The sequence below is a fragment of the Larimichthys crocea genome, chromosome III, assembly GCF_000972845.2.
Source record: "Larimichthys crocea isolate SSNF chromosome III, L_crocea_2.0, whole genome shotgun sequence".
NCBI classification, from domain to species: domain Eukaryota; kingdom Metazoa; phylum Chordata; class Actinopteri; family Sciaenidae; genus Larimichthys; species Larimichthys crocea.
In genome coordinates this window covers 23,292,035-23,318,992 of record NC_040013.1, presented here as the reverse complement: position 1 = coordinate 23,318,992, position 26,958 = coordinate 23,292,035, and the positions used below count along the sequence as shown (strand labels likewise).

The 26,958-nt window shown below is 39.6% G+C and overlaps 2 protein-coding genes and 1 long non-coding RNA gene across 4 annotated transcripts in view; 2 read left to right on the top strand and 1 right to left on the bottom strand.

The window, feature by feature from the left end:
* Positions 1-45: 45 nt before the first annotated feature.
* On the top strand, positions 46-13,151 carry LOC104925590 (dual specificity protein phosphatase 19). 2 transcript variants are annotated; one of them, XM_027278320.1, is made up of 5 exons: positions 46-111; positions 1,872-2,123; positions 6,062-6,108; positions 7,930-8,082; positions 11,562-13,151. In XM_027278320.1, the coding sequence occupies exons 2-5, from the start codon at positions 1,898-1,900 to the stop codon at positions 11,742-11,744; spliced, it is 609 nt and encodes a 202-aa protein (XP_027134121.1). In that variant the 5' UTR covers positions 46-111; positions 1,872-1,897; the 3' UTR covers positions 11,745-13,151. The 2 variants fall into 2 exon arrangements, with proteins under 2 accessions (XP_027134121.1, XP_027134120.1); XM_027278319.1 differs by lacking the exon at positions 46-111 and adding an exon at positions 1,305-1,508 and having other exon boundaries at positions 11,562-13,150.
* On the bottom strand, positions 2,484-15,102 carry LOC113745685 (uncharacterized). Its single transcript, XR_003462325.1, has 3 exons — positions 14,934-15,102; positions 7,969-8,057; positions 2,484-3,759 (listed from the first exon to the last, which is right to left on the bottom strand). It is a non-coding gene; the product is annotated as an uncharacterized LOC113745685 (long non-coding RNA).
* A 7,708-nt stretch (positions 15,103-22,810) lies between these two features.
* LOC113745632 (uncharacterized) overlaps positions 22,811-26,958 on the top strand; it is a 60,246-nt gene continuing 56,098 nt past the window's right edge. The window contains exon 1 of the mRNA XM_027277776.1: positions 22,811-24,000. Within this exon, the coding sequence (XP_027133577.1) occupies positions 23,890-24,000 (111 nt within the window). The 5' untranslated portion in view covers positions 22,811-23,889. The remainder of the gene's footprint in view (positions 24,001-26,958) is intronic.

Here is a 26,958-nt window from a genome sequence, read left to right as displayed (position 1 = left end):
TGTACTCCACCCCTCCGTCTCCCAGCCTGTTTTTTTTTTCGGTCACAGGGATGAAGGAGTTGTCCTGGTTTTCACAACGAGGCTGGCTCCTGCTGCGTTCACGGACACCCGGTAATAGTAAAAATTCACTGCTTCTCAAACTCTGGTGCAAGTACCCACTGGTGGTACTCTGACATAGAAACATATCAGACCATTTGCAATATTTTATGCGTGGGGATCTCTTTAATGTAATTTAAAATAAGTTTTGAATTTATATTAATATCTTCAATATCAGCTTGATATCACCCCCTTCTGTAATCCGACACAAACATCACTTTTTGCAGTTGTTGCACATTATTTAACTGTAAATTTGATCTTTTATATAGATGGTTACTTGTTTACATATGTTGTTCTTGTTTGTTTGTTTGTATACCTGGAGTATTGTAACAAAAATAAGTAATGATTCTGATACGTAGACACCAATGAAATGATTTGCTGCTGCTGTGCATTTGTGTGTCTCTCTCTCTTTGATTGATGTACCTTCTTTAATCTTGCACGGTGATCATGATGTAAGCTAATAAGCCATCAGAACCAACTATCCTTTAGTGCTTTTTCCAACAGGATACTAAAGCCACATGCACTACAAGTCATTTTAGTAATAGTATTCGTCAGGACGTGCTTTAACTAATCACTGCATGTAGGAGCGGTCAGTAAATCAACGTGCATTCTTTCGTAGTGTCACAGTAATACATTCTTTTATGTGTTAACAGTAACGGCAATATAAACAAAACTCTGCTTTGTCTCAAAATGCGGTTGAAAATTGTTTACCCTTCCGCTCTCTAGCCAAACACACCCCTTACCTGTGCCCAGGTAACATCTACATATAGAGGTACCATCTCTGACATCATCATCATCATCATCATAACCATTTAAGAAATATTACATCAACATAATCAATGGTATTTCATTATGATCAGCATAATTTGATATATAAGCATGATTATGTTACTCACATGAATATAATATAAGTAAAACACAGATCAGTGTAATGGCTTCAGCACTGCATCTGGATTTTGTGGTAAAATTATAAATAAACTTCTCCATTGTTATTTTCTTCTCTGTCCAAGTGCAAACTACTGTCCAGTTTAAAAGCTAAAAGTTTAACCTTAACAAAGTCTACATTTCTGAATTAAAGCTCTCTAAATAATAAAAGGATTAGATTTGTTAATTAATAAACAAAACTTTGCACCATTATCAGCCACACCCTGAGCAGGATTAGCGTGTCCGTGCCATTTACTATTTTACTGTGAGTCAGTGAACGCCTCACATTGTTGACGCAGCTTCCGACTCAGCTGTCAGGTCTTTGAAAGCCTCGACTCCTGCAACCGCGTCCGAGTTTCTCACCAATCCTCCATGAAATGCTGCAGCTGTGCATGTAAATGTGCATGCAATGTATGGAAGGCTTAAAGCAGCGACGATCTAACTCTGAGTGGGGGTTTTGGTAGAACACAGTACATTTACAGGAGCAGGTGGGTTCACGAAGCAGGAAAACGACACAGCTCTGTGTTTTTTTGTTCAAAATCAGCCATTATTTACAGATGTTTTACACGTCACCGCCCTCATTGCACGTCAAGGTGTTTCACATGTTGTGCATAGGTTAGCTGTTGGGATTAAACGCACCAAAAAGTGAAGTTTATGCACTTTAAAATGTCATAAATCAACTGACAAAGTAACCTAAGTTGAAAACAAACCTGCTCTACTGAAGCAGTTGATTGATTTTGTATGTCTGCTGGTTGTGTATGGGGTATATAAGGTGTCTGCAGGTATGAACAGATCACATGGCTCTGTTCAGTCTAACGCCTCCTCTTTTAATACTCTTTGCTTTGTTGCAGCTGACTCCCTGTAAACTGCTGCTGTGATGCATTCGCTGGCTCAGGAGATCCAGGGCTTCTCCAAAAACCGCCTGAAGAAACAGTGCACGCGTGTTACCACAGTGACAGGCAGGAGGCTGCTGGAGAGGAGGACTGATGGAGGAGAGGGCGAGGAGCAGGTTGAAGAGCTGGAGGAGGGAAGTGGATGTGGATTTGTAGAAGATCAAAGTCTGGACCTTCAAGTCGGTGTTGTTAGACCTTTCTTACTGCTGGGTAATACTTTTAATACTCCTACCACTAACAGTGCAAGTCTACTATTGTTTCTAACCTCTTAAATTCTCTTAGTATGAATGTACAGCCTGTTCTACACTTGTACTTTTACTGTTATTGTTACTATCTGCTACTGCCACCATTATTACCACGACTACTAGTACTGCTTCTGCTACTTCAAACACTATTTGAGCATTACTGCAACTGAACTTCTTCAACTAAAACTCCTACTGCTGCCACGATTAGTACTACAATTATTATTACTAATCCTTCAATTGTTGCTAAATGGTAAATGAGTTGTTACACAGCATTTTTCTGTTTTCTGTGTTCTGATCACTGAAGGTGCGTTTTTTGATTTGAAGATTTTATAAAAGCCAAAATAAAAAAGAAAAGATGTATACAAAAAAAAAACCAAAACAGGTCAAACCCACACACACACAAACTCAACTGTTAAGTTCTCTTAACCAGTGCAAATTTAAATTAAATCGCACATGTTCAAAAAGGAGTAGGAAGAAGTTTTTAGGAGGTGTTGAGGCGTAAAGGTGTTGCACAGCTTACGAGAGCAATTTGGGGTTCAGTAAGTACACTTTGACGTGCAGGGATCAAACCATAGATCATCTGATTAGTGGACGACCCGCTCTACCTCCTGAGCTACAATCAGCACCAATACTACTAATCAACACCTCCACAAGTACCACATTGCTATTAGAGCTACTCGCTGCCACTATTTTTACTACTACCAGGTAAAGAAGGAGTCTGTGAATTATGCACTCATGACTTAAATTAAGAAAGTTTTCTGAGTATGAGTTAATTACTTTGGTCACTTTAAAAGGGCACCAAGAAAATGTGACAGCTAATTACCAAAAAAATTTAATGAGGTAAAAGTAGGAGGACGACAAAAATATTGTTTCAGAATATATTTAAAAAACTACAAGCACACAAAAACAAACACTTTCACCTAAAATTCAAACTATGCTGAACACTGAAAAGTAAAGACAAAGGTCTGAATTTAAAGTCTTGACTGAAAACTAAAATCTAAAAAAAGTACTTGTGTATCTGTGGTAAAATATTCTAATCTCAAGGCTCACTTAACTACTTCTTCCGAACATTTGATTTTATTTCTCAGCTTTTGTTAACAAATTGAACTTTCTCAGGTGTCACGTGTGATAATATATAGCTATATTATTATATTATACATACTCCAGCAGCTGTTATCTGTGCTGCCACCACTTCCAGCTCTGTAATAACCATACAGTTCATGTCCATTTTTACATAGACAGATGTTACGGCGTCTTTATGGTAGCACAGAGGGAAAACCTCGCTGGAGCTTGTGAGGTTTTATTCGACAGTTTTAGTTTGATAGTGTCTAACTTCAGTATTCCAGTCTACAAAGGCGCTCGGTCATGGTTTGTTCCGAATAATAAATAAATAAAATAACGAATAAATCGATGTCATTAATCTTGAATTCGTCTCAGGGATCATAGCGATGTACCCTTCAGCTGGAGGACGCGCGTTGACGCCCTCACATGTCAGCATGTATCCGTCCGTCCTGCTGAAGCGTCCTTGAGCCTGACATTGAATCCCCTCACAGCTCTGGGGTGCTGTTCACTTCTGTAGCTTTAGGTGTGCTTTGACCTCACTGCAGGAGAGAATCAAAGAGAAAATTTCTCAGCAGGGATCAATAAAATATTACATCTGTTGGGCTCAATAGAGGTGACTCTTTCCTATACAGTGGTTCACTGCTAATAACTATTCACATCCCTGTTAGGACCTTACAGGATCAGCTCTGCAGTCCTTGATTTCACTATGTAATATTTATAATATACTACCATCCGCAGTGGTCATTTCCAGCGAGTCGTTATTATCTTATGCATTCATTGTGACAGTTTGACTTTAATTCTGTGGTTTAATTTGGATTATTTGGCCAGAGGTGCAGCTCTCCTGACATTTATTATTAGTCAGGTTTAGTTAGTAGTTTTGCAAACTCAGTCAATCGTCTTGAACGATCATGAAATATACAGTGTATAACCCAAAATATTCAGCCCAGTAATAATATGAACCAAACCTAATAAAACATTGTGTTGCTTTCTTATGAAAACATTCTCCAAAATGTACGAAGCCTTGTTTCAAAGGGACAGCACATCATTTAGGTAGAGTCGCTTATTTGCACCTCTAAAGTTCATCAGTTACCATATTACTTTTCTTTGTTTGGGCTAGCAGTTTCCCTCTGTTTTCACTCTTTGTGCTAAGCTAAGCGAACCCTGTTGCTGGCTTCATATATCCTGCAAAAACATGAGACTTCTCAGCCGTCTACAAGCGAGCAAATGAGCTTTTTTTTCCCCCAAAAATTGAATTATTACTTGCAATATTTGTGTCCTCAAAGAGGACAACAAACTAAGAATTGCATTATACTGAGGAACTTGTTCTTTAATCTTCAAACAGTACATTTTTAAAGATAATGTGTTTTTAGATATATCTGCAGATTGATGTAGGAGAATCTAACCCCACAAAAGATAATCCTTCATTTGAAAAACCTGAACAACACTGAATATTGAGTGCAAGGGCAATAAATAATAAGAGAGGCAGAAGAGGATTTTCATACTGTAAAGTTTTACTTCTAAAATCTTCTACTCAACAGAATAAGCATGCCTGAGATATAAGGATAAAAATACTGGCGTTCCTGCACCCTTTCCCAAATGTGTCAATTTAAATCTTTTCCTTTGGCACTGATGAGGCACATGGGCCGGAGCTGGCTTATTTCCAGACACTCCTCTCAACACCATGCATTTGGCATTAAGTTAAAAGTAGCTCTGGCCGCTTGCAAAGAGTGCAAATATTGCTACTTTGAAGGCCGTGGACTGAAGACAGCGAGTATTCACTGTGGAAATCTGGAGGAAGTCCTGCCTTCATATTCTGTTTCTTGCCCATATGTCACATAATTATCCAGCTCCTGCTTTTTTAGACCAGCACTGCTGTTTTCACCAAGACTTATCTGACAAATTGAGAGTGACTGTCGGCTCATTCGGTTTTAACTGTCTCCTTCAGTCATGAGCTGCCTCTCTCAGCTGAATCAGGTCGGCCTGCTGCACGTTCTCTCTCGTTTTATTTCCTTCACTAGTCTTTGACCTGCTTCCGCTGCTGCATTAGTCACTCAAACTCTTGCTGTTTCGGAGGCTGACGCCTTTTCATGAATATCATAAACTTCCTTCTCTGCAGCTATAGATAATATTGAATGTTTATTTCAGCAGTTTTTAAGCCTAGCCTCGGGCTACTGTACAAATCGTCTGATTTGTGTTTTTTTTTTTCTTTCTGTCGCTTTAAGCCGTTGTATTGTTGCTTTCCGCTGACTGATATCCTCCCTCTGTAGTGTTGCAGCTATTCAGAAAGAGTCTTCTGTGTGAGTTTTTTTCTTACTAAGTGATATAGGTGCTGATATCCTGCAGCATTTGCCATCTGCTGCTGAGTTTTTACACCACTGAATTGTCTGTATTTATGCATGAGTCTTGCTTGGTTTACTTTTATCAGGAATAAAACTGCAGGGCAGGGTTAGAGTCTTAGAGCTTTAGCCCTGGGCGTCATCTTTATATGACTTACTTTGCTCAACCAGAAATCAAACCAACAACCAATTTGGCACTTTTGTTTGATAAATGACTTAATGCCGCTTCATTATGAATAAAACTGTTTTAATAAAAGCAGCAGCATCGCCGTCATTGCCATAAAACCGATGGTACTGTAAAGTTAAATTATTGTAAGTGGTAAATTTTCTCTCATGTAAAAATAATATGGTAGTTGCTGATGAATATTCATGTAAAGGAGGAAGCAGAAGCTGCATTTGATCATTTTAAAGCTGAGTAATTATTATCAGCCTGCAGGAATCTCGTTTTTAAAGACACATTTGCCCTCCTGTCTGTCTCCTCATCGAGTTGTTTCTGCCTTTTCAGCTTCTCAGGATGCAGCCCACGACATTGACACCCTGCAGAGATATAAGGTCAGTACAGATGGATCAATAGAGCGGGCATGCCCTTGCCTTGTTGTGATGGCATGTGTAGTGACATGAGATTAGAGGCAGCCGTGTAGGTGCGCGTGTTCCTGCGGGTCTGCGTCAACCCAGCCAATAGCCAGAGGAGCTTCATGACTCATGCAGTGACAGTTTAGCTCAGTAGAGGGAGTAAATGATTACAGTAAGTCTCAGCTCTGCTTTCTCCACATCAGAGAAATGTGACTACTCCTCTCTGCAGTGGCTGCTCCCGGGCACGAGCATATTGCTGCCTGTGCAGTCTCAGGATGATGAATTGGAGAGATTACAAATACCTTCACTGTCTGTTTCTGGAATGAAACCTTTGACTGCCTAATAACCAAATCAACCAGGGCTTCACAGATAGATACTAAAGCTCAGGGGACTTGGAAGTGGGCTCAAATCACAATTTGTAAAAAGGTCTGTTCTTACCAGTAGAGCATTTAATAAACATCCTGTCCACATTCTGGATATAACACAGAGAACCTGGTTATTTATTTGATGTTTGATCAATGATATTAATATATTGTCCACCCTGCTGCTCTATCAGATCTTTAGTAATGAATGAAAGGAGCAACAAATGACAGGAAAAGACTCAACAAACTGGCCAAGAGCTCCATCACTGTCTTGGACTGCCCTCTAGACTCCACAGAGGAAGTGGGGGAGAGGAGGATATTAGCAAAGCTGACATCCATCATGAACAACTCCTCTCACCTCCTGCATGAGAGGAGCAGAAGCCTGAGAACACCTGAAACAGCTCCTTCAGAAACAGTTCTTCATTCCAACAACTGTCAGACTCTTTAACACCAGAACGACTTCATCACTTTCTTCTGTTTATTTCTCATTTTTGAGTCATTTCTTATCCGCCTTGTGTATCCGAGCTGCTTTGACAGGTGATTTTCTCCAGTGTGGGATCATTAGACTATTTTTAGCATCTGACCAGGGACAACAAATACAGATCTTTTTTCAGTCAACTAAAGAGTAAACTACTTAAAAAAAACATAACTAGGATTTTCCAAAAGTCTTTTTATAGATATTAGTGATGAAATGTGCTCTGTACCATCCTGTGGTCTTATCAGAGGGAAAGGCTGCCATTATTTCTATATTTTTATTGTCAACAAATCCCAGGAAAAGACCAAAACCAACGATGAATACGTTTTATTGTTTTGTTTTCTTCATGCCCTAAAATAGCAAATGTTACTTAAAGAATAATAAGGAGTGGATTTATCTGCGGATATTTTCTGCTGCGGATTAATCCAGATTTGGGGCTCTGGTGAGTATTTGGGGCAACAGGATGATGTGTGTGGGGTTGAGTCCAAATGAGGAACATGTCACCCAGTTTTTGTCATATCAGGTTTTGGATCCACATAAACTGCCAGTTTTTGGTCTTTTCATGGGCTTTGTTGACCGTTAGAAACATATAGAATATCTCCATTACCCTTTAACCTAAAGACAAAAGATGTTCCAAGCAGTCCAAAAGCAGTACACATCTGTATGATCCTGAGATTTAAAGCAGGAGAGAATTTAGCCCTCTGAGCTAAGCTAAATTGAAGTTAAAGTAGACAGATAGTGTAAAATTAATTGAAGCCATCTGTCTTCTTTCACATCCCTCTTCCTCGCTCCGTCTTCCTGCCCCTCTCACTCAGTCACATTCAGGTGGTGTCATGTCATCAATATGGCTGACAGAAGATCTCTCTTGCCACAGGGAAAAACAGCTTTTAAGACAAGTCAATGCTCAGGGGTCATTTTGCTCCGGGGGTTTCATGTCTCTCTCTCTCTGTGTGTGTCTGCCAGGTGTCTCATGTGCTAAATGTGGCCTATGGAGTCACTAACCTGTTCCCAGATCAGTTTGTATATAAGACGCTCCAGATCCTGGACCTCCCGGACACGGACATCACTTCATATCTTGGGGAATGCAGCTGCTTCATAGATGACGTACAAGAACAGGTAAACACACTGTGCATGTAATCATCCACATGGCACATTGAGGAAACGCATTTTTTATATAAACTTATGTAAAGTATCAAATCTTTAATGTGAAATACACCTTTATACGCCCTTTCTGTTGAATTTTACTTCAATTTTTATGAAGCCAGCAGCCAGCCAAACTTTATTTTACTGCAGTGATGGTAACGGGTCCTTGGCAAGAAATAGTAACGCACATAAACTCCTGTTAAACTATGAATTGTCATTTTTACACATTGTTTTTTATACAGATTGAACAACATATTATTTTGAGAGTATCAGAGGTGATAGGTGGGCAGACTCTGTAACCTCAGGGCAGAGTCAGGCTAACTGTTTCCCTTCGTTTCCAGTCTTTATGCTATGCTAAGTTAGCCACCCACTGGCTTCATATTTACCGTATAGAGCAAACTGGCCACAAAGGCCCGTGTGGCTGCAGGTTTCGTTCAACCAACCAAGAGACAACGTTTGAACCAACTCAACTCTCTGAAGCCTGAGATCAGTGATTAAAGAGTCAAGTCTGGTGTGCTGCTGTTTGGTTGGAAGGAAAACCTGCAGCCACACGGCCCCTTTGTGGACCAGTTTGACACCCCTGGTATAGAGTCAGTGGAGTAATCTAAGAAATGGCAAAGACGTGAGTCATCGGCAGAACTGAGGCCTAGCTGCTCGAACAAGCCATCTGTAACAGCACCTACCTGTCAATCAAAGCTTCCACACTGTTAATCCTGCATAACTTTAAGCCTTAATATAATTTGAACAGGTGAGTTGTATATAAATTCACCCTCAGTACAGTTGTCATGAACGGGGAAATTAGCTACAGAGACCAAAACTGTTTTTTGTACCAGGCTGTAAACATGTTTATTTCTGCTGTGAAGTTGGACATTTGAACATGGGGACTTATGGAGACTGACTCACTTCTGTAGCCAGCCTCAAGTGGACGTTTGAGGAACTGCAGTTTTTGGCACTTCCACGTTGGCTTCACTTCACATAGGTTGCCACTTGGTTAATATACATAATTCTGATTAATACATTTAGATTCATCACAAATTCTTTACAAATCTCAGTCAGCTAGTTAATTCTGCAATATACAATATTGTGGAGTAATATAATATCTTCTCCTGAAAACTAGTGGAGTGCAAGTGTAAAGTGACTGAGTAAACACAAGTACCTCTGACAGATGCACGTGCACGCACACACACACACACACACCACAATTTCATGGTTTTGCCAGCTTAAAAAATGCATCAAATCTATTAAAATATTTCTGTATCTACTCTCTCTCTCAGGAGGTTCGTGCAGCCTAAAAATGCCATCTTTTATAACTGCCAGCTAATTTAACATGTCAGTGTGCGCGCTCATCTGTTCTGCTACCTCACTGTGATGCATTTACACACACATCTATGGCAGTCGGTTATCTGTAACTCAGCACAAAAGGCGAGGCGGACGGTCAGAATATCTATTAAAAGACCTTGCCCGGGTTATTTAATGTAGAAAGCCAAAATCATCTTTGTTTTTCCACCCTCAGTCATTTCATGTGCTGCATGTAAAACATTTAAAAAGGGACTATTTCCTGGCAGAGACTTGCATTTCTTCCTCTATGTGTGTGTGTGTGCGTGTGTGTCAGGAGATTGACCGTAAGCACAACATAATGTGATGTGAGCACTGATATGAAAAAGCTCAACTCGAGCACAATGAAATAACAGCAAAACAAGAAACTCTGACAAAACCAAATTAAGTCTCCATGTTCGCTGTGATGGATTATCTTGCTCAGGCAATTTTCAGTTTTCTGTTCTGTTTTTTTTTCTTTTTTTTCTAACGGAAAGAAAACAAGAACTGATGTAACTACAGTGACTGCAGACACCAGCACAAATAATATAAAGCAGCAGAGAAACCTTTTTGATTGATAGGAACTTATAAAAGACCGATACCATGGGTACAGCTTCTCTGTATGTGCTTTATTTGATTGTATTTCACCCAGAGGAACTGCCTGATTGTGTTATATTTCCAAATGAAAGCACAGATAACACTGATAACACGTCAATTACAGCAACCAAAGCACTGCACATGCGGATAAAACTAATTTAAATGTCCTGTCCCTTCGATGAGTATTGATTGACGCGAAAAATAAAAAGTGTGCTTGCAGTTTCCGTCCCGCTCCGTCGTAGCCAGAAAAAGAGATTTTATTCTGTGATGGGAGCCTCTCCGTGATGAATAAAAGAGACAAATGTGTCAATATGCTGAGCTTCAGAACTGAGCCGTGGGCCTGCGTGCATTGTCTAAAGATGTGGCTGGAATTTAAAAAATTCATTTCCAGCCAGGCACTCTAGGCGGTAAAATAATTACATCAACATTAATATTAATCATATCGCAAATTTTGACACACACACACACACACACACACAGATTTATTCCGTCTCAACTTGCCCTACATGCTCTGTCTAATGCTGCTTTCAGAGACGTTGGGAAGTCAGAAATTTACAGATTTGAAAAATGCAGCAAAATGACTCTTCAAACTGAATCAACATGGTGAACTACATTATTTAAAGGTTCAGTGTGTAACATGTAACTCGCAGAAGTGCATAACCAGGTTTCGATTTGTATGTAATCATCTGATATTAAGTCTCAAATATCTAGAGTCTAGAGAAAGGACAAACTAAATACTGGATCTGGGTTTGTTTTCTGCGAGTTTCACGGCCACCATAGCTTCTCCTTCCTACTTTTATTTCCAGGTTCATCAAATACTGAGGGGAGAGGCGTTCAGTTGCTTGCAATCTGTAACTGTTCAGCTATATGGCACTAACTTCTACACACAGCTCATTTAAAGATAAGATAGACTTTGGCTTGTCACAACAGAAAAATGAAATAGAAAAAGCAAAGAAATAATAGAAATAGAAGTTATATATACACATATGAAATAATTGCATAGATTATTACATAAAAGATATATAGAGGATAGTCGGATAGTATAGAAAGAGGTTGTGACAGTGCTACTTCTTTGAACATTTATAATTTTTAAGTGACAAAACAAACTTGTCAAAAAATGTTAACTCACTCACAAACTACTCAGTGTTTTCTAAGCACGTAGGTAATTTCATATTTGAGATAACATCCTCTGAAAGTTCTAACACAACCAGTACAATCGAGGTTTTAAATGTCACTTTTCAACGTTTTGAAATTACATTTACCTCGATTGTACTGGAGAGGCGGCAGAAATCACAGAGATGGCTATCTGAAAAAAAACTCAGCAGATAAAACTGTGCAGCTGAGGATGAGCAGAAAAGTTTGTTATTAAGGTGAATTCACTTTTTATACTCATGTGGTAACCGGTTAAATCTATAAATTGGCTTATAGTTGCATTCATTCCTAGCTGTTCAACTGAGCATGATTTTATATTCAGCTGACAGTCCAAGTTTCTTCTTCTACTTGATCACTTAACCACGTGCCCTCTGTTTCTCTCCCCACAGGACGGTGCCGTGCTGGTCCACTGTAACGCAGGTGTATCACGCTCTTCCTCCATCGTGATTGGCTACCTGATGTTGAAGGAAGGGTTGTCATTTGATGATGCGTACAGTCAGGTGAAGCTGGCGAGGCCCTCAATTCGCCCTAACCCCGGCTTCTACCAACAACTGCAGAGCTACAAACCTTAAAGCTGCATTATTTGTTTGTTTTTTTTGTCCACTTGGGGGCAGCAGAAACGAGCTGTGACACAACACTGATTTATCGTCACCTGTTAGGTTATCATGCTGAACTTTAGTAGTAAACAGTTGCCTATTTGCTGGAGTTCAATATTTGGCTTCTCACTCTGTTTTTTAACTCCTGAGGGAAATATCTGAATCTTTAGCTGTTAAATGCTACACCTAGTTTATCTAGCAGCCATCTATTTCTGTCTGCTGTTTGGTGCTGAGCAGGGGGGTGTACAGTGGGTTTTTCACTGAATCCAGCTGCCTGTTGATGAGAGCTGTAAGACTGAACCAAAACAGAAAAGGTGTGGCCCATGAAAACCAAAACAATAGGCTGAAAGACACTTAAACGCACTGTACAGCTGCAGAGAACTGCAGATTTGGTAATAATTATTGTCACAGTGAGTCTTTTCACATTACACTGACATCTGATACATTGTTAAAGGTCCAATGTGTCAGATTTAGGCGGCTTCTATTTACAGAATATGTCAAAAATAGAATATAATATAGTCATAATCACCTTAAAATGGGAATAGTTATGTTTTTGTTACCTTAGAATAAGCCTTTTATATCTGCAGACACTGCAGGTCCTCTTCCAGAGCGTCCGCCATGTCGAACCACCATGTTTCTACAGTAATCCAGGACAAAGCTTTCACATTTTTCGCACTAAGAAATGTGAGGGGGTTGCAATCTGCAAACACACCACTAGATGCCACTACATCCTACACACTGGACAGGTGTAGGCTTCTCTTTTACCCGTGATAAACATTTTATTTTGAAAATCGTCCTGTTTTTTCTAAAGGTTATAATCTCGTTTCATTATCAAAGATAATAAAAGTGTTAGTGGAGGATCAAATTGTAAGAGGAAGATGTTTACATTTTTTAAATGTCTCAATAAACATGGTTTTGTTTTGGCTAATTTTGGAAGAAAGACAACACAGGTGCTCATCATGAAGGTCAAACTTACTTTTTTGTTTTCCTCAGTGGATGGAGCTGCTCGGATAGTTAAGTTGTTATATCAATCCAATAGAGAATTTTCTTACATGTGATGAACAGCTTGTTTCTGTGTGTCATGTGTAATTTCATGCCTGTGTTGAGTGTGTCTAAAAATACACATAGTATGTAAAAAACTGTCTGCCTTTCATTCCACAGTAGTAACAGCTTTGTTAAGAAACTGATTTCCAATTAGATTCATCAATTTTCGAGGCACTTATTTTCTTTGCAATATAGATCGTTTCCTAATTAAACACGTACCAGTTTTTTTTTCCTTAGGTACAACTTGATTTCTTTCACTACACAAACACACACACCATCAATTATAATGATTACCCTCACTGCTGCATTGTCTCTATCAATTTAACAACTTTGCAAAGTTGATGCGCGAACCTCGCTCCCTTGAAATAATTAGCTTGTAATTAGCTTGATAGATAATGAGGTAGGATCCAGTTGGCTCACACACACTAATCAACACACACCGCTTGGGATGAGTTTGTGACGCTGCAAACTCACAGCACACAAATCTATATCATATCCTGATCTTCACTGTTTAAATGGTAGCAAAGTCTAGATGTATGTTTGTTGTTGACCCAGCTGGGAACATTTACAGGCAGTTATTGTTACTGATTCATGTCCAAGATGTTGGCGTTAACAGTCAAAACTGGAGGAGAGATGTTCTGCACGCCTTTGTCTAAATACATTAGTACAAGTTTTCCTTTTATAGGCTAAGACAGAAACAGAAAATACATGCTCTGGGTTACATAATATAATCTGCAAAGTTACAGTGACATAAAATAAACATGACATTTACTGCCCCAAAGCACATAATGACCATAATTTAACTGCAGTTATGAATAATAATTGTGACTGTTTCATTACTTCACCAGATGCCGAGATTTGTCTGGTTTTAAATAGTCAGTTTCTTTTTTAGATGGAACTTTTGAATTGTTGTGCAGCTGTAGGAGAAGTGTAGGAGCATTATGGCTCTTGGAATGGCAATATCATCCAATTTATTGCAATTTATACGCAATTATTTGGGTCACTTTGGTGATTCCTCTAGCACTACTCTGACATTTGTGTGTTTTTGAGTGTAATGTTCCAACAACTATTGGATGGATTGCTGTGAATTTGACAGCCATGTCCCACTCATTATCATCAGGTCTAATTTAATCAAAAACCTGCATACTACATAACATTCTCAACATCTCAACTAGTCTTTATGCCAGCATGTTAACACTTTGAACTAAGATGGTGAAAATGGTAAATGTTGCATTATCATTGTGAGTATGTTAGCATGCTGGCATTAGTATTTAGTACAGCTTAATCAGATTTAAATATATAGTGTGTACACACTAAAAGGCAACCTCGATGGCTGTGAAGGGAAGACAATGCAGAAGCACCGAAAACTGCAGTTCAATGAACTTGAGGCTGGCTACAGGATAAGGCAATCTCCCGATGTTAAAATGTCCAACTTCACAGCAGAAATAAAATGTTTACAGCCTGGTACAAAATTGTTTTTGGTCTCTATAGATAATACATGTTTGAGCACCCAGATGTCATCCAGCCCAGCTCAGGTCTGCAGATGATCCACATCTTTGCGAATTTGTCAAAAAAAAGCAGGACTACCAACATGGTGACGGTTCTACAGAAAACTGAAGGCGACTTCACGGATACGAATACAGTACAGAGAAGATTTGTAGTCACTGACTATGAATTCTGTTAGTTTCCTCTATGCTAAGTGAACACTGCAAAGCTCAGCTCTGATCTTGGCTGTCCTCATTTGTAGTGATGGGCAGATGGATTCTTTCACTGAATCGGCTACTTCCAGTCGAAGCATGTAAATATTTTGAAACCTTTCCAACCATGACACTCTGTTACGGTACATGCACGTTCAACAGCAAGCGCTGCCTGTTTAAATACATTATCAATCATCATGTATAAGTTTACATTAATAATGACAAAATATTCATTTTATTACATTGATTTAGGGTGTATGTACGGTAGGAAAGCTATGTAAGTCGAACAAACAATGTTATAGACTTGATCCGAATCAAATGGTCATTGTTCAAGGCAATGATTCTGTTACGGTTCAAGCAGGGTAACTAAGGACAAGATGAAGACTACAGAGGTGGTTTAACAAGCAAATGTACAGAAGCTTACGAGTTGTTGGGCAGCCTCAGTTCAAAACCAGGAAGGGCAGTCCAAACAGGTAAATCCGTAAAGAAGTAGGCGATATCCAAAGTCCATAAGGTCCAAGAAAACGAAACACATGGAAAGGCTGGAATTTATACTGAAACCAAGAAAAAGGGTACAAAAAAGTGACGGCAAGATGACAAGACACAGGTGAAAACTAATCAAGGGCAGGTGAAACTGATCAGGCTGGAATAGATAATCAAAACTGATGGGAAACACTGGCAGAAAGTAAAGTTACAAGCACAAGGAACGTCTCCAAAACCCAAAACCACGACAGATTCCTTTTCATCCATTGGTTGTGATATGTTTTGAGCGACTGCACCACCATAATAGGCACTGTGACCGTATTATATTGGCAAGTGGGCACTGGCAGTATGAGTGGGTTGAGACTGGGATTCATGTCTTTAATGAGCAGTGATCACTCGGTATGTTTGACATAATGACCCGATACAAACCGGACACTAAAAAGAGTTGTTCATTTTCGCTCAAGACTACTCGGTTTGTTGTTAGTTCAAGCCATTACCTTTAGTTCAGTAAAACCTTGGAAAGCAGCTTATTATTTACAAGGGTGTTATCACATTTCGATTGTTGCTGTATCTTTTAATAAGCTTTTCAGTGAGAAAGTTCTAACGTCCCAGAAAAAAAAAGGCAAGCTTGACCCCAGGAGCACGTCTTACAGTCCAAATTTGCTTTGTTCAAAAAGATGGGCAAGGGTCAAAGGAGGACAGTAAGACCAGGCGAACAAATCCAATAAGGGTCTCGGCAAATAATCATCAAACTGAGGGTCAAGTAGTAGGTCAGACAGGCAGAATCAGATTGGAAGAATAAACACTGGGAATCTAGGCAGATCTGGCAAAGACAAAGTGGAGATAGAGGGGAATGGGGAGATCAATAAGTGGATGGAGATGGTCAAGCGATGGGAATGGCAGGAAAGGGGTTGGATCTGTACGGACAAGAAGAGTTAGTATATGACTGATCTCAGAACCCATCAGAGATTTAACGCCCAATGTTTTGAGGCGATACAAATGGAAACTAGAACGCTTCCTGATCTAATACCTCTTCAAAAGACACATCTGAGCTGGATTCTCGCTGTCATTAGAGAGCTGATCCGACCCCTTTTGGAAAATGCAGCTTTGTAGTTTGTGTCAGTTGCGAGCTGCCGTCGCTCTGGGGGGGGGAAACAGAGGGGTGGAGGTTGGTTCTGTGCCAGACACTCGGAGGAGGAGGTAAGTTCTGCCAAATTGGTTTGCAATTCCTTGTGGCCCTATAAAGGTCATAGATTATTTAACACGCCTTTAAAGCCATGGACTGATTGCAAAGAACAGGCCTCTGTCACTGTTAATAACTAAATATCTGGGCCTTACAGCTTGTTTTTTTCCCCAATATGTTTACACTACTGTCCAATACGCACACAACTCTGCTTGTTATAGCCTAAAGTTGAATAACGGGCAGATAAAATATTGAACTAAGGTCTGACTAATGGCGACTGTGCCAATATGCAGTCTGTGGCAGTACTTGAGTGTAGGGGAGTTTGGCCTTTTCTTTGGTGTTGTTCAGTGCTGTATCATTGAAGAGTATCGCCCATGAGGCCAACTGGGTTTCCCCTGACATTTTTGTGACATTTTACCGTCTGGCAGTGACGGACCACAGTATGGCACAAGCTGTCCCATCTGCAGGGTCTCCAACCGCCATTTCTCTGTGTGCAGACCTCGATATGAGCATACTAACAGACAGATGTGGGTTACATACAGGATGTGAATCTTTTTCCCTCAAGCGTTATACTATCTGGTCTGTTAGCTTTTATTAAATTTGATGAACTGCAGAAGTACAAAATGCAGAGCCTCCCTGTGCAATCAAGAAAAAAAAAAGAAGAATACCAACATAAATTATCACAAGTAAATCATAAATGTTCATGTGTATTGTATTTCAATATACAGACGAGTGACAAACTGAAGGAAAAAATTAATAAATGAGCGAAGAAACATAAAAAATTCAGATGCTTACATTCAGGGCATGAGGACTATGAGGATGCTTTGATGAGCATGAAAAGTATGTTAGGCAGGCTAGATCTCAACCCAAATGAACACCTATGGGAGACTCTGGATCTACCCGTGAGATGGCTCTCTCTGTTGCCATCATCAAAACGCCAAATTAGGGAATATTTTTTTGGAAGAACACAGTTCATCTGTTCAGTGGAGTTTCAGAGACTTATTTGCCAACTAGTAGTAAAACTGGATCGTGGTGCACCAACACCAAAAAAAACAAACAATTAAAAGTACCATGTTTTACGACATAATTTAACATTTTAAACTAATGGATGGGCAGGTTGTAACGTAACTTAAAGTAACTTAGACAGCTTAAAGGATGCGACAACCAGGCCAAGTCTAGCCAAGTTTCAAGTTGTAGGAGGTCACTATGGTAGAATTTAACCACTACACTAAAATGTCCAGATGTGGACCTGAATCAATCAACAATCATACTAAATACCCATTGGTTTTCATCTCTTTGAGGGTTTAGTTATACTTAAACAATGAATGATGTATCGATACAAAGCAGGAGTTAGCTGGCTGGTTGTTGATCTGGCACCAGTTGCTTCATCGTACTGGCTGATGGGGTCATTCACGAACTGCCAGCTAATTATTATCATGGGGACAATGGTTTAAATGCAATATCTGTTAATGTTACACATAGTACAGATAGCGCCTATGGAGTGTGAATACGATTAACAGGATGCTGACAGTGATGCACTTAACACCCAAAGGTGTTACTATTAACAAGGGTTTTCTGAACGTTATATTAACTGCAATAAAGTATTTTCACTCTGTTTTTAGTTCGTCTTCTTCCACACACATTAGCATATCTGTTATTTTTTCCCCCCATGGGTGTGTATGTGTGTGTGATGCATTATTAAATAAACCAGCCATTTTTACAATATCATTACACATTTTAATGATTTTCTTCCTTATCTCCTCAACCCCCAAACAGGACCTATAATTCACCACCAACCCCCATTATCTCACCATTGTAATAACAAAACAAACAAACAATGTGTATAATAATAAAACATACATAATGGGACACAAAGGGAAAATATAAATTTACACATTTATACAAATAAAAACAAACTTGCATGAATATATAGTATAAACCAATGCATACACTACCGGAATAATTGAACAGGGAGTTAAAAAGTTAGATTTGTATTTCCGTAAAATTAATCTAGTGAAGCCGATGGGAGGGTTTTAAGCTTATTGCAGTATTGGATCATGGGACCCAAAGTAGAAGGAAATTTATCAGATAAGCCTCTTACTGTGTCCCTTATTTTCTCAACAATATTCGGTCACTAAACCAGAGAGAGACTCTGGAGGGGCTTGACAATTTCCTGTTGAGGAAAATCCTTCGACAAGCCAACACCGATGCAAATGTAGTAATTCAGAGTCATTCAGTGAGAAACACAAGGAAGGATTTGTTTTGTTTCTCACTGAATGAAAACTGAGCGCCACGGCAGAAAATAAGCAATCTCAGCACAAGGAACTTAAATTGCACATGCAGTGAGTGTTACAGATGAAGATTAAAGAAAATGGTGGACGTTCTCATCAGTGCTGGATAATGTAATATTATAAAACAAAACACACTCCAGTGTGTTTAATCTCAATGTTAATGACTGTGCACTTTAAGAGAAAGTCAAATCTGCGGTGGAGTTTGTGCAGCGATGCCTTGCAGGTTGCTCAAAAGGTCTTTAGGTGCACTTTCACTTAACGAGGTCCTGCTGGGATGTGCAACCATCAGGAGGCACATGCACATTATTATTTTCTTTTCTAAGTACTGTGCAATAATATGCACAAAAAAGACCAAAACACACATTTTCCTCTGTTCTTTAAACTCTTCAGGTAACAATGAGAGCGAGAACACCCCCGTCAGGCACACGTCAAGCAGAGCTGTTATGGCACATCACACATTATCTGTGAATTGAGTAATTGATGTGGTATGCCCAATAATTTAATTACAAGGTGTGATCACACCATGTCCATGAAAATATCACATCAGTGTTTAATTAAACACACAAAATATTAAAATATTCTGGTGTACAGATGATCAGAAACTGGGGTGGATGTTCAATATGTGTTTATGTTTGCAAACTTTGTCTGAAAAGCCTAAAAAGATTGTTTACTCAGTGTGTATTCCGATTTCTCCAACTTTATACAGTACATGATTTATGATTTGTTGTAAGCACGAAGGTCAGACAATCTGATCACCTTCATCTTAAATTGTTTTTATTGTATACACAATATTCGCTCTGGATCTGGCTTATGTGAACTCGTGGTGACTTTTGGGTTGGCCGGGCATAGTTGTGTTCATGACATGTTATAAATATATTCATAGATTGCTGCTGCTTGAGCTAACTAATAAATCAACTGCAAACGTGTACAAAAAAAAAACAACAAAACACACACACATCAGAAAAGCAACAAGTCTTCTTAAATTAAACAGCAAAATACGTCGTTTGTAACTGTCACACACCTTAATGGCAGAAAAAGTCGTTTGTCATCGCCTTCCGAAATGATTCATGCGAGCGTTTTGTGATCTACCACCTCTGTGGTTAAGTTTAGGTAACTTGTTGTAAAAAACAAGGAAGTCAAGCTCGGACCTGCTTTGTGTCTTGTTGTCATTTTCTCAGTAAAGGTTAAAATTTCCATCAAACGTTGTTTTTGTTTTGCTTGTTTTTATCACGAGTAAGTCTGAATTTTGAGTCGTCAGTAAGATGGAGCCTAAGTTTTGATAAAAATCACATGAGCACACAAGATGTTTTAATTAATTCTATACCATAATTCATTTTCATTAGTTATTTTCCTTAGTCTGCTTGAAATTGAATATGGAAAAGAATAATATGCCTCACTTTTTGTGTTGAATTGAGCAGAGAGGAGAATTGGGAATAGAAATACAGCATTAAAATACAAAGCAAGCCTCTTAAATCTGAGACAACCAAACTATTTTTTATAAATCAATACATTTTGCGAGAATAAAATGCTAGATCTTGCAAAATATAACGACTAAATCGATAACAGATTACATGTGGATAGAGATGGAGTTGAAAGAATGATAAAAACTAAGAGCCAGGCTCTCTACTCTGGATTTATCTTGTGTATTTCCGTCCTTATAAAGGACAAAAAAAAAGAAACATAGGTTTACCTACAAATTGAAAGGATTAACTGGAGGGCAGTGAAATAAATACATAAGCCGAGTTAGAGTAACTCGTCATGCAGCGCTCCATCTCAAAGGCTTTGTGGATCAGAGATTACGGTAGATTCTCTTGACTCCACTGTAATTTTCTTTGGATTAAAAGAGTCATCCAATTTAGCTTTTGAGCCGAAAAGAAGACTCGACTTACCTAAAGTGACTTTTCTCGTTTAAGGATCTGGAGTCTGTTTTAGTTACCCTTATTTCTTACCATCTTTATTTTTGTCTCTCGCCCAGCTTCATCCAAGCAGAGATGCAGTAAGTCCCCTCTTCTGGCCTCCCGTAGAGAACCGATCGTAAAGTTTTGGTACTTGTTTTTAAAGTGCTACAGTACTTTATTATCTCTGACCTCCTCTGTCCCTGTTTCACGTAGGAACCTTAGATCGCCTGCTAAATTAGGCTTTTAAGACTGGGACCAAAACTACCAGCAGAAGTTGTTTCGTCTAAGCTCGAAGATCAGTTGAGATGACATGTACCCGCCAGCTTCAAGCACATTAATGAAAGGAACACAGGCACACATCAGCTTAACCAATTTTGCTACATTATTCAAACCACTTAGAGTGTAAAATAAAAAATCATTTTAAAAATTATCAGCCAAACTGTCAGGCATAAACGTCCATTAGCTTTTGCAGAGTTACTTGCAGGTTCATCTTTGACCTATTGTACTTACTTGTTTGCCGAAATTGCAGCTCTCTAATGCTGTCTGCGATGTAAATGGACAATTTTCCTTTTAAACATTTACCTTCGATATTTGAGTTACTGTGTTTATTTGTTTGCAACATGTCTGACTGTCGGACCAGGTGGGTTGCTTGTGGATATTACAAGGATGCTGAGCCTAGTTACATTGACCACTTGGCCAGCTCTGGTTCTGGCATGACACCAGGCCAACTCCCTGTCAGCATTCCCAAATACCTCCTCTTCCCAGTGGTACAAAAGCTCAAAGTTCGAGCAGCCTGGCTAACAAACTGAACTAATATTGGTAACTGCAGCTACAGTTGGCAGCGGTTTATTTTACTGTCCATCAGGAAAGTTGGAAATCAGAGAGTCGAAGGGACTTTTGAGGCCCAAGATTCTTCTGTTTGGAAGGGGAGCGATATCTGATTGCCAGCTGAATCCTGCACACTGGATCTTTAATTTCACATCCTCCCATCTCGAGTTACACGTTTCCAAAACGAACAGCTCACCTGACGACAGCGCTTTCCGTCACCGGTGAGAGGAGCTCATCTGCTCGAAGCTCGAGTCAGTGACAGTTATCATCAAGTGTTGCCAGTTCATTGAGAAGATTCATTTGTTCATGCGCCTAACACCTCAAGTCCTGATAGAGTCAGCTGTAAGTTTGTGTGCAGTGATGTTGCTGCGTCTGCAGATCTCAAAAAACAAGTTGCAAAGAAAAAATAGCAACATAAGCAATAAAAACGCTTCATTTTCTGTGCAGAACAGAGCCGTCTCCAGTGATTCTTCACGCATTCGAACGGCACAGCGAACTTAAATAAAAAGTGACAGCATTAGTGTCAAATATTGTTTTATTCATTACAGTTAGTTCAAGATAATTGCCATGATTAAAAGAAACTAGCGTTGACGGTTGGTAGGCTTTGTTGCAAAGATGATCAGAGCTCAGTTTGTCCATTTCAGCCAAGAGAAGATTATCAGTCAGGGATGATAAAAGCATGGTAAGCCAGAGGAGCCATTCCTCCGCGTATGCACTTAAGCATGTTCGGCATGTTCAGTGTTCGAGGTCAGTAAGTAGTCAGGGTTTTACATATATGTTTATCTTTAGTTTGACACGGCTGTGTGCTCTTTTTCACACATGATCACAGTTTTATGCACATTTTTGGTGCTAGATTCGAACCTCCGCACTCCTAATCTGATCTTGAAAACAACTTATTGAGGTAAAGTTGAAACCTGGTGACGAAGAAAGTGAATTTGAATAAAATCTGAATGAAAACGCTTAACAGAAACAAACGTTAACTGTTGGTAGGAAAGTCAGTGTCACAGGCTTTGTTGTAAAGAGAGCCATATGTCATTTTGTGTTCTTGTTTTTTAGCATTTTCTGCTTTATTACTGCAGCAAAGGGCCGTGGAATTGAATCCAGGTCGCTACAATAATGACTTTACAAGTCGATCCACTGAGGGGCCCCTTGTTTTGTCATTTTTAATTTGAGACGCCATAACATGGAAGCCCAAGAAAAGATTAAAGGTCAGGCATATCTGTACTCTGCACGTCTTGTTCAGTATTTGTGTTTTTTATTGTTCTGTTTATTTTGTTTGTTTCTGTAGTCAAAGAAACCAGAACCAGGATTTAAACTGACACATCTGAGCCACACAGCTGAAGCGCCTTTGAGCAAGTCTTTAAACCCCTACCAGCTCCTTGCTTGTATTCATATCTACTGAATGATAAAAATCCAGTTTTTCACAGACAACATGGGTGGAATTGAAGAAATACCTCCTGCTGTTAAGACTCTCTTTCCTCTCTGTATGTTTCTTGCTTACCAGTAGGTGGAGCTTGTCTCCTTTGGCTTGAGATAAAGAGAGAAGGAGGGCGAGAAGGAGATGATTAAAGCGAGAAGAAAGACAAGCAAGAGGAGAGGAAGGCAGAGAGAGGAAGAGAGAGAGAGAGAGAGAGATGGAGAGAGGGAGGGATGGAGATGGAGAGAGGGAGGAGAGAGCAAGCGTCAGCACTCCATGCGTTAAAAGGGCAGATGGTAACCGCGGGTAACTGAGGAGCAAACCACTCTGCTGGCCACAGAGCAAGAGATCAGCAGAGAGAGGGAGGTGGAGGGAGGGAGGAGAGCCAACACATGCAGCGCAGCAGAGGAGAGGAGAGGAGCATCTGAGAGGAAGCTGCACGCCGGCTCTGACAGACAGAGAAAGAGAGAGAGAAAGACAGAGGGAGGAGAAGACTGAGTACTTCTTCTCCACACTAACAAGGAGGCAAAAAGAGAGAGAAACAAAGACAGGAGACAGGAGATGGGGAGATAGTGAGAGGAGGGGAGGAAAAAGTATCCCCCCTGTCCACTTAGAGAGATACAGAGAGGGAAAACAAAAGAGGGAGCGAGGGAGGGAGGGATTGTGAAGTGAAGAGAGAGGGAGGCAGCGGACGGGAGATAGTTAGAGGAACTGCAAGGCTGAACCATGAGAGGCTGAGATTTTCGGGAAGAAATTTTTTTCGACTCAGCGAGAAAGAGAGAGAGATAAGAGAGAGGGAGTCAATGACAAGGAAAGATTGATTAATGAAAGATGGGAGCAAAACATCTGGAGAGGAAAAAGACTTAAGAAATATTTAAAGGGAGACAAAGGAATCTAGAGGGAAGTGTGAAAAAAAGAGAGAGAAGAAGAATAAAAAAAACATTTAGAGGAAGACAGGAGTAAGGAAGGAAAGGAGGAGCAGAGGGTGAAATATTTAAAAAGAAGACAGAAGCTGGAGGGAAGATGAGCAGAGAGGAGGCAGAGTCAAAGAGTCACCGGCAGAAACTTGAAGAAGAGAGAGAATAAATCAGAGCAGTGGGGAGAGGAGGTGGAGGTGGTGAGGGGGAAACTACGCTCCTCCTTTTCCCTTTTCATCCCCCCTCTACTTTATAAAACAGAGGAGGAGAGAAGAAATGAGGAGAGCAGGAGAGAGTTGAGGTAGAGGAGACAGACTTTCTTTTCTCCTTCACGTAGACACTTAGAAAACTCAGTCAGATCCAATGGCGTGCTACTACATTGTGATCAGTTCCACCCACCTGCGTGACGGACAGCTCAGAAGCATCAAGGGGGTGTTCAGAGGACCAATAGGAACCAACGGTCAAAGAAACACGGTAAGGTCTCGCGCTCTGGTCCTTACTAAGCTTCGTTTTTCTGCTTTTCGAGTTTGCTGTGTGACAGAAAAAAACAAAAAACTAATTGACATGCTTTTATTTTGAAAAGTTTAAGTGTCTACCTGTTTAATTGACATAAATTCAAGATAATCCACAGAGCATGCACATTTATTATTATTTTTTAAAAGCATTTACCTCTAAATCAGCATTATTTAAATCACTTCCTCTCACTTGATTGTCAGGTCCTTAATCATTGTGTTTGCCGAGTTAATTAATTGCCACTTCCATTAGGTTAATTGACTTGGTATTGGAGGCAGAAAGATGCAGATGGGGGTTGGGGAAGTTCCCCTCTCTTACACTGAAAGCTCCTCTGGCTCTGTGTCTGCACTTTAACACGTTCGGCATCTTGTTTTTTAAGTGTTCAGTGTTTGAGGTCAGTATGAAGTCGGGGGGTTTACATATACATTTATCGTTAGTTTGACACGGCCATCGCGCTTTTTTACAACCCGGGCGCTCTCAAACAAATGCAGGAGCCACATGTTTTATGCACATGTTTGAACCTTGACAACAAACAGCTTGTTTGGCACCTACTGGAGTACAGCTGGAAGACATTTTGATACAACTTGTTGAAGAATTAAAGTGAATTTCTTTCAAAATCTGAATTAAAATGAGTTCAGAGAAACAACTATAGCTATGTGCAGTCCTCAAGCTGTGTGGGAAGATTTGAGCTGACCAGATGAGTCATGACTAAACGAAACTAAACCTCGTACCTTATTCTCCTTCATACTTACTGAACGTTACATGCAAGCATAATTGCAACACCTCCTTGTAGAGACTCACCTACAGGCTTCCTACAGGCTTTAAAGAGAGACATCAGATGAGACGTGAGGAGGTTGTATGAGGGCAGTGCTACAGTAGGCTCATTACACATGAAGCACGAGCTACTCCTTTTAAAAATAACATTACATTAACCAAAAAATACAACTTTAACCTCTTTAAAACATGTCTGTTTTCATCTTTTCACGTACTGATCATTAGAAATAAATCAAGTGTTGGGTGATTTTAACACAGGCTCCATGTCTTCTGTTCTGCCTCGTCGGATCCCACTGTCAGATCATATTTCATTTTTACTTATGTAAATACTTCTAATAGCTGTCATAAATCATAAATTATGATGACATCCCACACCGGAATGATAGGGCTATAAGTCTGTGTGAGTGACTGGCCTACGGTAAATCAACAATGCATCTGACTTAGCCGGCAATTAACTAGAAGGCGCACAAAAGAGCCAGCGGCAGCACTGAGGAGTTCTGCAGCTGCGACTGTTTATGTTGCTTTATTGTGTGTTTTATTGGAATATTAACAAAAATCGGTGTTTGGTTGCAAAAACACAGCATAGCAAAGTATTTTACTTTTTATTATTAAAAGGTTTAAAATCAATCTGGATTACCACAGAAGTGAAAAAAAGGTCTGGTGCTGACAACTGCAACACAGAGTCAGAAGAAACACGGCAGCCTTTGGCACATTTCAGCTGATAAGCCTGATGAAGCGCTGAGCGAAACACGTGGCTCTTCTCTGTGAAGATCCTTGAACATATTTTTATGGACTGAGTGTGTGGTCACTTACAAGAACACTTTCCCCCCCTATCTTAAACTCCAAACTGAACTCTGCTAGAATGACACATAGAAGTGTTTTCAGACAGCAACAGCAACAGAATGATTATCCTTGTTTGGAGCTTTTGGGAAAAATTGTTTGCAACTGTTCTCCTGACCTCAGTCAATCTCCTGCAAATTGTTAAAATTGAATTACTACTACCTGATCTTACACTGCTGTTTCATATAGTTATGCACAAAAATGACATGGGAAAATATCGTGTTTTTTTGTGAGAATGACTTCCTCTTTAAAGGGACCTTAACATGGTTCACATGGATGATAACTACTTGGTTAATGATCGTGGTAATGAGTAATTTTGATAATAAGATCACAGTTTATAATCCTAATTATCTCCATTTCTTGGCTATTTTTGGGGGTTCTCTTGCTTGCATGGTGACCCTTCATTTAGAAAATCAGTTGATTTTGTTCAGGTACAAGTTGTGTGAACCTCTTTGGAGTGTGTGCTACGTTAAGCTAAGTGTTGGATGGATGTTTTTAGGAAAAATGGATACAGCATTGGAGGCAGAGCTCTGATCATTTCTGTGAAAACTGCTCAGTGGTGCATGAAGCCAAAAAACATTCAACTTCCATGCATAAAATTACCAGAATCTTCTGCATGGTGCGACCCATAGAGCAAGCGCACCGGAGACTTCTCTCGACTGAGCAGGTTCATGCCTATTTTCACGTAAATGATTGAATCATGTGGCTCTGCTCGACTTTTCAAACGTTACTGTACCAAATGAATCATGGATTCTGGGGGGTGATGACGCCCAAGAAAATGTTGCCGCTGTTTAACGGCTGCGTTTTTCACAATGTATAGGAAAAAGTATTTTTGTCGAATTTGTATGTCGAGTTGGCTTCAAAATCCAGAACACTTCATGATGTTTTGTATTTCTAAGCAATGCAAATGTGACAAGTGGGTATGGAGTTACTGCAAAGTTTTTTTCACATATAGTAGCTGGGCTGAGAATTTAGTTTTAAATGAGTAATGATCGTCCATTGCCCATAAACCTGCCAACAACCACCTTATTGCATATTTTACATAAGATCATTACACTGTTTTCAAGTCTTTGTCACTTGAAAGTAAGCAAATGTTGTTCCTGCTGCACTTTCTGAAACAGCTGATGCTTTCATCTCAAATATCTGATGGCTCCTTTGTTCTTACATTAAAAAAATAAATAAATAAATAAAAAATCCTCATTAAAAGCCGTCAGGTTAAAAATAGATGTTCACTTACTTCTCTTCTAACACATTAATTATTGTGCTTCACTAAATAGATGACAAACTAATGAAGTATTATAACAC

Bases quoted from the DNA above. Each gene is read 5' to 3' on its own strand.
- LOC104925590 (XM_027278320.1), top strand. From the start codon at position 1,898: ATGCATTCGCTGGCTCAGGAGATCCAGGGCTTCTCCAAAAACCGCCTG. The intron at 2,124-6,061 runs GTAATACTTTTA...CTGCCTTTTCAG, and splicing joins TAGACCTTTCTTACTGCTGG to CTTCTCAGGATGCAGCCCAC. The intron at 8,083-11,561 runs GTAAACACACTG...CTCTCCCCACAG, and splicing joins TAGATGACGTACAAGAACAG to GACGGTGCCGTGCTGGTCCA.